The sequence below is a fragment of the Littorina saxatilis genome, linkage group LG12 (genome assembly GCF_037325665.1).
Source record: "Littorina saxatilis isolate snail1 linkage group LG12, US_GU_Lsax_2.0, whole genome shotgun sequence".
Taxonomy (NCBI): Eukaryota; Metazoa; Mollusca; class Gastropoda; order Littorinimorpha; family Littorinidae; genus Littorina; species Littorina saxatilis.
Window position 1 is genome coordinate 25,510,189 of NC_090256.1, and position 12,912 is coordinate 25,523,100.

The 12,912-nt window shown below is 39.7% G+C and overlaps 1 protein-coding gene across 2 annotated transcripts in view; it reads left to right on the forward strand.

Moving 5' to 3' along the window:
* LOC138981606 (ATP-binding cassette sub-family B member 6-like) overlaps nucleotides 1-10,254 on the forward strand; it is a 36,051-nt gene extending 25,797 nt beyond the window's left edge. The window contains exons 13-22 of one of the 2 annotated variants that reach the window (XR_011460669.1): nucleotides 332-395; nucleotides 1,792-1,877; nucleotides 2,299-2,356; nucleotides 3,091-3,195; nucleotides 3,955-4,028; nucleotides 4,337-4,437; nucleotides 5,252-5,364; nucleotides 6,404-6,567; nucleotides 7,188-8,358; nucleotides 8,405-10,254. Coding sequence is in view for 1 of the 2 variants with exons in the window: in XM_070354578.1 (XP_070210679.1) it covers nucleotides 332-395; nucleotides 1,792-1,877; nucleotides 2,299-2,356; nucleotides 3,091-3,195; nucleotides 3,955-4,028; nucleotides 4,337-4,437; nucleotides 5,252-5,364; nucleotides 6,404-6,567; nucleotides 7,188-7,344 (922 nt within the window). In the remaining variant the exon portion in view is untranslated. Of the gene's footprint in view, nucleotides 1-331; nucleotides 396-1,791; nucleotides 1,878-2,298; nucleotides 2,357-3,090; nucleotides 3,196-3,954; nucleotides 4,029-4,336; nucleotides 4,438-5,251; nucleotides 5,365-6,403; nucleotides 6,568-7,187 lie in introns of both variants that reach the window. The other variant, XM_070354578.1, reaches the window with a different exon arrangement.
* The last annotated feature ends 2,658 nt before the right edge of the window (nucleotides 10,255-12,912 follow it).

Consider the following 12,912-nt stretch of genomic DNA (forward strand, 5'->3'; position numbering starts at 1 on the left):
TTCCAGATCGTTTGAAATGCCAGTCTGTATGAGTACTTCAGGAAAAGTCCCAGTCAAACACAGCTATGCTATCTTGTTATTTTTTTGTAAGGTACCTTGTTAGATGTTTGTTTTCTGACTTGAGAGAGAAAGAGTGTCTGTGTTTTTGTTTTTGTCACAGAGGGAGAGAGAGTGACTGTGTAGGTGAGAAGGGAGGGGGGAGGGAATAAAAATACCAGTGTGCTGTCATTGCTCGTTCTCTGTGCACTGAAATATTTTCTCTTAAGTCATTCAACTTGTTATTTTACCTTGAGAGTTTTTTTTATATTGTGTATTATTTTCTTTGTTGCAGAATGATTCAACAGGCGTTCATCGACATGGAAAATATGTTTGATTTATTAGCTGAGGATATAGAGGTATTTACCTTTTCTCAATATGTGTGTGGATATGTGTGTGGGTGCGTATGTGTGTGACTGTGAGAGGGGAGAGAACCAACAAGTACAGGACCCAAAACTAGACCTTTTACTTGCACACAATGTCTGTGTGTGGTATGTTCATATATATGTGTGTGTGAGAGAGGTATGTTCGTGTGTGTTTGTGTGTGTGGTAGGTTCGTGTGTGTGTGTGTGTGTGTGTGTGCGCAGGCATATGTCTGTGTCCATTAGACAGATTTTGCAAATAGATATCTATATATATATACGACTTTTGTCTGTGTGTCTGTGTATCTGTGTATTTGTGTATTCGCCATGCACGGCCAAAGTTCTCGATGGATCTGCTTCAAATTTGGTGGGCTTATTCAGAGAGACCCCGGACACAACCTCATCGATGAGATATTTCAACACGTGCTCTCAGCGCGCAGCGCTGAACCGATTTTGGTTCCACCTCAGCTATTTTGGTTCCACCTCAGCTACCCGGGCCCCCATACCGACACACCAAAGCCAAAGTTCTCGGTGGATCTTTTTCAAATTTGGACACCGTATTCAGCTACACCCCGGACACAATATCATCGATGAGATATTTCAACACGTGCTCTCAGCGCGCAGCGCTGAACCGAATTTGGGTTTTGTGTTCATTTCACCATTATAAGTAACTCTTCCTTATCTTCTCATCTTCTCCATGTTTTCAGCGTTTACCTCCCTTCCTTCGTATGGTGCACTTTTGTATGAAGGGGGCATCTTCGGATATTCCCCGTTCTGTTACTATTTTTAGAAGGTCACCGCAGTGTCCAGAACGTAAATTGGACCCGTAAATTATCCTCACTGTAAAAGTGCAAAGGTCGAATCAATTTATAGCCACGCGAAAAATACACTGTCATCTATCTCTCTATAGATACGGCTTCTCTGTGTTTGTGTGTGTGTGTGTGTGTGTGTGTGTGTCTCTATGTGAGGAACACCTGTGCATAGTTCAGTTCTGTTTGTGATGTGGTCTGGCGGCTTTTGTGTAATTTTGTGTACTGGCCTTCCTTTGAGAAGCCATAACAGTTCAAAAGGGCTTAGAGATAAGCTCTAACTTGCTCAGTCCTGTTTGAGTGGAGTTCGCCTCCAAAGGTGATTAACACGGTTACATTCGTCGACAAGGATGGGACTTGATATGGTCAGGAATGGCATTATGGCCACTGAATCATTTTCGTGCTGTTCCCATTCCACGAATCTGGGAGGGACCTAAGCTTGGCGGGTCCATTGTTCGGACCCGGCGAAGCCGGCGTACGGCTCTAAGTACTTCTTCCCGGCGAAGCCGGCTACCCGGCGAAGCGGGTATTCATTCTAGTATATTTATAAGGACATACATACATATTGTTACTCTTATGTGCAGATTAAAGACATTCCGGATGCAGACAGGTTGGATGTGGTCAGAGGAAAGATTGAATTTCAAAATGTTAGCTTCAGATACGATCCAAGGTAACTGTTCCTTTATAGTTGTGGTGGGTTTTTTTGCAATATTTTCTGCAGATTTGATCATTTTGTTGGCACTTTATTTTTGTCTTCTTGTAATTAGTAACAAACAGGTTTTTTTACGTTGTAGTTTAAAAGGACAGATTCACTGAACTTGCTACATTGAACCATTTTTAATGTAATCTCTGTATTAGGTTCACAATATCCCCTGAAAACAAGTGTTGATGTGGCACAGAAATATTGTTCGTTTAAGCATCTTCTGCAGATTATAGTAACAGAAAACCCAGTGAGATAGTAACATAAACCTTGTTTGTATCGCTATTCCTAATGTACAGATCAAACTGTAGGCCTCATTAGCTCGTTTAATTCTCTTATCTCTGGTTTTCTCAGAGTTTTGTGTAGAAAAATGTTGTTTGTGTCATTTCAGCAAACCTATCCTGAAGAATATCTCATTTACTGTACAGCCTGGTCAAACTCTTGCACTGGTGAGTAGCATCTGACACAGTTAGCAACATGCTTTCCATTAGTTACATATCAGTAGCAAAATTATGAGATTTGGCATGAATGAGTGTTGGTAAATATTCAGCTACGCATCTGCTGTCGGCCATAATGGGACCTAGCTAATCCAAGAATGCAATGTGCATATGCATGACTGTCCAGTTATCTCAACCAACACAATTAGGAGTTCCTTCTATCTTCAGCTGTTTGCTTCAAGAAATTGTAATAGATTATGGAAAAAAATTTGTAACACTTAGTGTTTGGTTCTATTTTGGCCCATTCCACATGATCTAATCTCGTCTCAAGATTAGTTTGATTTCAAGTATGATTCAAAATGTTGTACATAAGCGTGGTAGTATAGAACACTGCAAGTTTGTTGTTAACTTTCCTTTGCACTTCTTCCAATGCTCTATCACATCTACTGTTTCAGTTTTACTTTCAGTCTTACAAGGAAAGGAATTTTTTTTCTTCTGATGAAAACAGTGCAGTGCTCATTGTAAAAACCAATCAAATAATAAAGACAAAAGGAAATTGGGGAGGGGGGTGGGTGGGGTGGAAGAGGTGAGGGATGGGGCATGTGGTTTGGGGATTGATGTCAATAAAAATTGTGTACAACGATACGGTCTGTATTCTTTGGTTTTTTACTCCTTGCTAGCTGAAGAATGTTTATTTGAATGGTTAGATATGTTCTTCATTGCTTTTTACCTCTTGATTTGTTTAGGTTGGCCACACAGGTAGTGGAAAAAGCACCATCATTCGCCTGATGTTCCGCTTCTATGATGTTAACAGTGGCATGATCAAAATAGACGGAAGAGACATTGCCATGGTATGATTTTTTGAGTTGTACTATTCATGGTATATAGTAAGGACGTGCTGATTTTTCTCCAGAAGACCAGCCCTCCTAAAAGAATTTCACAGACATACACAGAAAGAGGGATGCAGAGGCACACAGAGATATGTGTATCCACTCATATACAGTGAGAGTCACACAGAAAGAGGGACTCGCATGTACACTCACACTCAGACACGCACAGATGCACACAAAGATACATGCACACACAGACACACACACTTACACACACATGCACCACAATGGCTATGAACTTGATCATTTAACTGTGGACCACACACACACCACATAGTGGCTATGGACTTGATAATTTGACTATGTGGACCCCACACACCACATAGTGTCTATGAACTTGATAATTTGACTGTGAACCACTCACACACCAAATAGTGGTTATGAACTTGATAATTTGACTGTGGACCAGACACACACACACACCTAATAGTGGCTATGAACTTGATAATCTGACTTTGTGGACCACACACACACACCACATAGTGGCCATGAAATTGATAATTTTACTATGTGGACCACACGCAAACCACATTTTGGCTTTGAACTTGATAATTTGACTGTGGACCACACACACACACCACATAGTGGCTATGAACTTGATAATTTGACTATGTGGACCATACACACACCACATAGTGGCTATATGTACTTGATAATGTGACTATGTTGACTTGATAGTTACAAAGTGTTTCTGATATTAACTTCTCGTTTTGTCTGCAGGTAAACCAGGAGTCCTTGCGGAAAAGCATTGGAGTGGTTCCACAAGATACAGTGCTGTTCAACAGTGACATTAGGTAAGAAATATCTTTATATTCTGCTCATGATCTGATCTTGCACTATGTCTGTTTCCACGGTAGAAATTATGGGCAAACAAAACCCCATGAGTTCAATACTAGAACTTGATTATTGCAAAAAATGCATGCTTTACATTTACCTGTGTATTTTTATTCAACTGTAATGATAACAGTGGTGAAATAATGCTGCTTCAGCATGAACAAAGTCAAGCTGAGACTCTTCGTTCAGAATGACATTGGTAAACACTTGGTTGCTCTGTTATTGTAAACCTGACTTTGTTGTTGAATTTTGTCTTGCTTTTCTGCAGGTACAACATTCGTTACGGTCGTGTGACAGCCACCGACCAGGAAGTCGAGGAGGCTGCTCGTTTTGCTGAAATACACGACCGTATCCTCACTTTTCCAAAGAGTAAGCCATCTGTTTAATTTCTTCTCAACGTATTGCATTTTTTCTGTTAACAATTTTTAGAAGTTTAAAAATCAGAATTTCAGCGATACTTTATTAGTGATTACATGTGCTTGTTAGAAAATGTAATTGTACAACCCAAATGAGACACCAAAGCAACCGTATATCTAATTATTTTTATGTTACTGCTTTGAAATATAAATGAAGAATGACCCAGTTGTTCCAGCACTAGTTTGAAAATACCTTGTAAATGCCTTGTAAAAGACTTTGGTTATTCTTCCAGAAGTGACTGAATACATGTAAATGCTCACACACCTGTGTAGAGAGACTCTTTTTTTCCACTGGGATGATAGGGCACAAAATGATCAAGTAAACAGGTACCACTTGCACTTACCAGTTCATATTCAAATGTTAAGGTAGCATTACACTGTTCACTGTTAACATATCTCTTCCTTGTTTGAGAAACAAAGGGACGAAAGCGCTCTAAATGCATACGTTCCTTTGTTTCTCAGATCTTAAAATAGCGCTCTGCCTTGTTTGATCAAGATCTCTTCCTGTATGGGTTTTTCTTGTTTGACAGAGTATGAAATAGTTAAGGGGAGTCTAAAGCTGAGTGGCGGAGAGAAGCAGAGTGGCCATTGCTCGCACTCAGTTAAAAGATCACTTCCTAATCCTATGTGTGTTTGACAGAGTCTGGCACAGTGGTAGGGGAGAGGGGTCTAAAGCTGAGTGGCGGAGAGAAGCAGAGGGTGGCCATTGCTCGCACTCAGTTAAAAGATCACTTCCTAATCCTATGTGTGTTATGTGTGTTTCGCAGAGTATGGCACAGTGGTAGGGGAGAGGGGTCTAAAGCTGAGCGGCGGAGAGAAGCAGAGGGTGGCCATTGCTCGCACTCTACTGAAAGCACCAGCCATTGTGCTGCTTGATGAGGTCAGTTTTTCACGAGTTAAAGCAACACAGTGCTCAACAACAACAGGTTGTTATGCATTCCTGATCATTTTCAATGTAACTTAACCTGTACATTCTTTCTTTCCTGTCCTAATTTTGAATTTAAATTAAAGTTTGGAGAAAGGGAGAGAGAGAGAGAGAGTTCGTAAAGCACTTTGCATGATATTTTCTTGGGAGACCTTTCCAGATACAAATATGGAATTCTGTGGAGGCAGCTCATGGTAGATATGAAAATGGAGGGAGGGAAGGTGGTGGAGAATTACTCTGTGTGTGTGTGTGTGTGTGTGTGTGTGTGTGTGTGTGTGTGTGTGTGTGTGTCTATAACCAGGCATGGGAATTGAAAATTGTATAAAAGGCGGAAAATTTATAACTGAAGACGCGAAGCGTCAAGTCGACGGCGCGAAGCGCCTAGCCTTACTAGGGGGGTCCGGGGGCATGCCCCCCCGGAAAAAAAATTTCTCCAAAGAACCCAGATGGTGCAATCTGGTGTCATCTGAGCTCCAAGTTTGCCATTAAATTCTGTTTTTAGAATCAGATTTTTTAGTACAAAAATGTACCAATTTTTGCTTTTTTGAAGAAAAAAAATATATACATGTATTATATGGTTTAAATTTGTAAAAAAATTGATCTTCTTGAGACAAACAGGAAAATGTAACTTGTAACACAATCTGTGCAATCTGGTTTACTTTCAAGACATAAAAGTTCAATAACTGAGGCGGGCGGTAGCAGTGCGTGAACAAAGTACGGAAAGTTTTCGCGGGCTTTTGCGCAAAGGCCAAAGTAACCGGTGCTTTTTTTGTGTGCCTCCCCCCTTTATTTTTTCGGCGGACACTTTTGCATTTTCGGCGGAACAAAAAAAAAATTCGGCGGAAATCCGCCGTTCGGCGGACAATTCCCATGCCTGGTGTGTGTGTGTGTGAGTGAGAGAGAGTGTGTTTTTTAAAATCACCATGCATTTTTCAAGAAGTCCTTTGTACTATGTTTGTGGCCATTGCATTCTGTGCTGCTCTTCTCTTCACAGGCCACCTCAGCACTGGACACAAAGACGGAACGTCAGATCCAGCACTCTCTGGAAGAGGTGTGTAAGAATCGAACCACGGTCATCGTGGCTCACCGCCTGTCCACTGTCATCCATGCTGACCAGATCCTGGTGCTCAGTGAAGGGGAGATCATAGAGTGTGGCACGTGAGTGTAACCTTCTTAGTGTTGTTTGTCTGTGTCACCGGTCCAGTGGAACCACCCTTTGAAAAAACTCCCAAAATCTGAGAAAATCGAGTATTAGAAGGGAGGGAGACTTAAAATAGAGGTAAATTTACAGACGTTATGATCAGAAAATCGGTATAACTAGGGTCATAAAGGGGGAAGGTCTTAAAACAAAAAGGGAAAAGGGAGTTTTACTGTATTTTTGTTTGTCCCTGAAGCTAAAGAATGACATGTCACATGATTGAAATGCTTACTGAGTTGTCAGTAGAATGTCTTGTCCCTGACCCATGTGGCTATATATGCGAGCAGCTGGAATTCTGGCAATACGATAAGCATTCCAGCATTGGCGTGATAGAAGAAAAGAAGATCATTGATCATGTCAAAATTAATGAGGCTCTCAAAAATTTCGAGAACCTGTTTTCATACAGTGGTACCTGCGATGAGTGGACACCTCACATGAAAGGACACCTTCTGGAGTCCCTTTGTTTATATAATGATAATAATTATAATATTTCTAGAGCGCATAAATCCAGGGTTAAACCCTGCTCAGAGCTTTTCATTCTGTGCAAAGCATTCTCATTTTTGATTTCCTTACCCCACAGGCATGACGAGTTAATAGAGAAGGGAAGCCACTACGCAGATATGTGGCAACAACAGCAACAGGCAGCGGAAAAACAAGAGGAGGTGGAAGAGGAGGCAGGGGCAGATAACAACGGAGGCGCGAACGTCAACGGAGGCGGTGACAAAAAGACTGAATAACAAGCTGGACAAACTGTTGATGTGGTGTATGATGATAACAGGTGACTGATGCAGTACATGACAAAAAGGGGAAAAAGGGAGGGGTGGGGGATCACAGTTGTTCCCATGGCTTCATTTCTGCCTCATTAGCTGCAGGCAGGCTGAGCTATTTTTAGCATCCTTTCCACCACCGCTCTCTCAGAGCCATACACTGATAAGTACATACCATCTTCCGGTGTAGCGCGGAAGCATTTGGGTATAACAAGCAAGCGAGCTTAACAGTGTGGTGGCTGCAGCTGTTGGTAGCCTCTGCCTTGACTATTTTCAACTCTCACTAAAATGGTAGGAACAGCCGTGGGATGGGGTTTGGGGTCATGTGAAGCAGAAAGTAAACTAAACATATAGAGACAGCTCTGACCAAATTTGTCATTGATAGATATACTTTGATGTGATGTTTCGTGGTTTTAGAAGATGATGTGCTGGAAGGACAAAGTTCATGTTTAAAAGAATGCTTTAACTGAAGATGCTGAGACAGTACAGAGTGAGTACATGTAATTGTGTGCCAGTGTATAATGTCAATGTCAAGAGAGAAGATTCAGGATAGCTTGCGATGTCATTGTCACACCACAGTAGAAAATAGACTGGCGATGTAAGAGACAGAGAAAAAGTGGGCTTCCTACACATTACAAACAGACTTGCTGTGTAGAAATTGGGGGGTGTACCTCAGGCAGTTAAAGTTGTCGATATTCATGATGAAGCATGTGATGATGTAGCACTCGACCTAAGTTGTACAGGTGATGTTGCATTTTGTATTGGTATCGTCTTGAACTGCGTTATATTAACGGTGCATTCTCTAGCCAGTATTTATTTTTGCATTCAAACAGCTGCTGAACATTGGAGGATTATCTTGTTGAGCTTTTGGCGAGCATTATTTTCTTCTTCTTTGTTTGGGTGCTTATTTGCTGACCCGTGCAATGATAGAATAACACAAAATGTGAAATCCAAACAATATATTGTACGTGGACGTTGTGGCCTGTCAATGGATACTTCTTCTTCTTCTTCTTCTTCTTCGGCGTTCCAGGTCAATGGATACAAACATACCTTGAGATGTGGAATTAACTGTGAGACAAGGAATGTTTGGCATGAAAAAGTGCTTGCTGATATTCATCATATATTGATGATTGAATTTGTAAACAGGTGAAATTTCACTGCTGATCACTTTTTTCATGTTCGGTGTTAAAAGTCAGGATATTCTGGAAAATCAGCTGTGCATGTTTTGGGAAAAATGACAGCGTTAGTTACAGCGTTATATTTATCAACTGAATTTTTTAAGGACGGGGATGGGGGTGGGGAAGAAAGACCATGACTTTCTGTATGTCCAGATATGCGTTTGACTTTTTACTGATCACGTCAGAAGCAGTAATGTGTGTTATATGCAGAGAATTTAAACTCAAACTTGTCGCTTTGTTCAGATCTGTAACCAAGAATCTCTGTAATTAAGAAAATCCAATTACTTCTGTTATTGTTAAATAAAGTACATGAAGTATGCTAACATTGTATGTTACTATTTGTGCTTTTTTCAGGAGAGGGGGGGGGGGGGGGGTTGAAGCAGGGCTACGGGAAAGGTGGAGTTACAATTCAGTGTTCATTGATGTACATTGTATACCGACTGGTTTGAGAACGTGTTTTAAGTACCAGTTATTTAAATGGAGATTTCCCCCTGCGGGTTAGGGGGAAGAATTTACCCGATGCTCCCCAGCATGTCGTAAGAGGCGACTAACGGATTCTGTTTCTCCTTTTACCCTTGTTAAGTGTTTCTTGTATAGAATATAGTCAATGTTTGTAAAGATTTTAGTCAAGCAGTATGTAAGAAATGTTAAGTCCTTTGTACTGGAAACTTGCATTCTCCCAGTAAGGTCATATATTGTACTACGTTGCAAGCCCCTGGAGCAATTTTTTTATTAGTGCTTTTGTGAACAAGAAACAATTAACAAGTGGCTCTATCTCATCTCCCCCCTTTCCCCATCGCGATATAACCTTGAACGGTTGAAAACGACGTTAAACACCAAATAAATAAAGAAAGAAAAAAAGAAATGGAGATTATTGTTTGAATTTGTGTTTGTATTTTTAGTGCACACAAGTGCAAAACTCGGAGACCCCGCAGTTCTTTGCAATTTCTTCTTTTAGGTATACATACAAAGCAATAACAGCAAAGGCTGTTGTAGAGACTTTAGTTGCGATTTGTTTGTATTTTGAGCTGTGTGTGTGTGTGTGCCTGACTTTGTACCTATTTATTTTTAGAATGTATGTTGGACTGTTTTTGTGTGTGTGCAAATTGAACTTTTAACTTCTTTCAAATCTTAGTGGATCAATAAAAAGTTGAATATTTGAGTTGTTGAGTTTGCTTCCCGTCACTTTTGTTGTTGTTGACAAGGTAGCATAAATCCACGTTATGCGTTTTTCCCAAAAAATTATGGGGTGAACCTGTGGGAAAGTGGTTGAAGTGGTTGTGTCTTTTAGAGGGAAAAGTAAGATTTACACCCTTCTCCTTAAGATTCATTATAGTTGACATATTAGATCTACATGAATTGTTTCTGCATTTCCCATCTGATCCATTCAAATACACAATGCTTCACACCATAAAATCAAACAACCACAACAATCCAAAAAAGAAGAAAAACGACTGTCTAGTAATTGCTTAACAATTTATTAGCTTGTTAGACATTAAACAACAATCAGGAAAACCTGCCAACAGTTCTGCCAAACTCAAAGATAGGCGTAGCATTATGTCTGAAACGAAGTGTTAGGTTTCACAAAAAGAAGCCTTTGTATCAGTTCATGCATTATTCAAAAACAAAATCAAAGGGAAATTCCACTTTACTCAAACAAAAGAATTAGTGTTTTGCAGGCCAGAGCTCCCCCCTCCCCCCATCCCCCCCTCCCCATAATATAAGTCGCCCCTCCTCATCACTAATCAAGTGCCAAAAAAGCAACATATCTCTGCACATTTACAACATATCTCTGCACATTTATTTTTCTTATCTCAAAAAAAAAAAGTAAACCCAACATTTTCTGAATTCATTAGCAAACAGTATCTCTAAACAAGTGATAGCAAAAATAAGAGTATTAAAACACACCCTTTTCATTACTGTAATTATTTTCTTGTAGTTAATAGAGGGGTTACTTTTAGTTATTAAAACGTGCCCACCTACTAGCATTGTTATGAGCACCAATTCTCCCTTCTGTCTGTACTATATTACACACTTGTCAATTTTCATCCACATATGTCAAAAGTAAATAATATCTGTCGATTCCTTTGTCTTGAATTATGTATAAAGGAATGTAAGCAATCTGAGCAGAGTAAGAAAAATCATTTTAAAATCGATAACATTTGAGAACGAGGTACAATGAATTCATCAGGCTATGTCGAAAGAGCAAGAATATAGTGAAGTCTCAAAAATACACTGATTTCAAGCCATGACAAACACAGTTCCCACAAGTTGTTCAGAATGTAGTGTTACCTGTGACGAAAGGACACCCTTTAAACTAGCCAAAACGTGTCCCTACAGTGCATGTGGCATTTTATGACGGGTGTATTTCAGTCAAGTAATGGACAAAAGGACAACAGAATGTGTCTTTTATTGGGAGGTGTCCTCTCATTGGAGGGACCTCACAGCGTAGATGCTACTGTACACACTTTGTCAAAACATACTTGTTCCAAAATGAAAAACATCCTTAATCTGGCTAGATTAGGTGCATAAATTCATTCCTCTTGCAATGTAAAGAGATCCAGGAAAGGTATTTGGAAGGAATACTTCATTATGAAATCTCAGAGATGGTTCAGCAAGTTATACTACAGACTGACACAATCTTACCTACACTGCCAATTAAAGCACAAAACACTGACTATAAAATACACAAGCAGAAAACTATGCAGTAAACCACAAACACTTGTGTCAGGTTTTGTGTCAGTGAATAATCTTTAAGTGTTGTGCATTGAACATTTATTTTACTTCTCTAGAAACAAAAACAACAACGACCCACTGTCCTGATTTGTTGCGAACCTTCCTATACCTAATGTTGCTTCATGATATAAGCTTTAAACAGAGAAAACAGCGATAAAAACAAGTAGATGTTGTATGGCAAAGCGAAAAAATCCTTTCAGTTACTATAAAGTGACTGCCTGGCAATTTCAAGCATGTGTTTAATCTTCAAGAAGAACCATTTATAATTATTACAAGCATGTGACAAATCTTCAAGAACCATTTACATGTATCAGAACAAAATAAGTGAAACAGCTACCTGACTTTCCCTGGAAAAGAGTGATACATGTACCTGTTAAGAAATTAATGCAAAACTTTGGCAGATGTTAGTAATTCAGCATACATATTTCACAAAGGGTGGAAGCCAGAACATGAAGCTGAACACAGAGCACATATTAAACGCTTTTTTGGGATATATAATTTGAAAAAGAACAACATTTGCATTTTTTACAAAATTGAAAATGTGTAACAAAGCAAGTGTAATGAGGATATAAACTTGGCCAAAAGATTATTGCAACAATTTTCGCACGCAAAGAAAAGCATTAAAACGCAATTTATTTTAGTTGAACGTTATATGCCCCCATAAGGTAATTATGTCAGCTGTACATATCATTTGTCTGATTGATGGTACTTTGTATAGGCATCCCGTGACAGCCTGTCAAACAAGGTCACCCCTAAAATCGACCTGACAAAAACCATAGCCCTGTATTTTAAAATCTGCAAAAAAATCAGAATATGCACAAACCAAACATTTCTGACAACCATTGGAAAGGCCATTCAATTTCCTGTTCAGAACATTTTGTTTTATGCACCTGACTTCTCTAGTCTTTATGTAGCCTGTTGTCAAAGACTAGGTAGGTGTCAACTGTTTCAGAGGCCCAAAAAGGCATGTTTTGCGGCCATTTTTGAGGGGGTCCTCCACCCAAAGAGCCATATCTGCTTAAGTTCTCAATGATTTGCTTTGGAAAGTTCAGAAGTTATGACCTTGGGTGACCTTGTTTGACAGGCTGTCACGGGATGCCTAAACAAAGTACCGTCAATCGGACAAATGATATGTACAGCTGACATAATTACCTTTTCGACCATATAAAGTTTATTGTGTTTTAATGCTTTTCTTAGCGTCCAAAAATTGTTGCAATAATTTTTAGGCCAAGTTTAGAAGTTCATCAAAAACGGTAATCTAGAGAAACATTCTCCAATAATCCAGGTACACTCGTAAACCCCTCAGTTTCTGGAAATGAGATAAACGAGGAAGGTTTAACTATGCGTGGCTTCTGACTCACAGCTGCACATGACCCACTCTTGTTTCCTGCGCCGGATTTTGGAGTGGAAGTGGACCAGAAAACTAATACAGAAGGAACCAGTGTTTATGGTAACAAAAATACAAGACAAAAAAAAAAAGCATAACCCTCTAACTAGCTTCAGGACTCTTCCCAGGTTCTGTTTGACCAAGAAGGTCTGTACACAACCAAAAACATCACAGCTGTAAAGAGTCTTGCTCCTTTTTGGCTCACGTAAGTGTAGCCTATGCGATGGTAAACTCTGT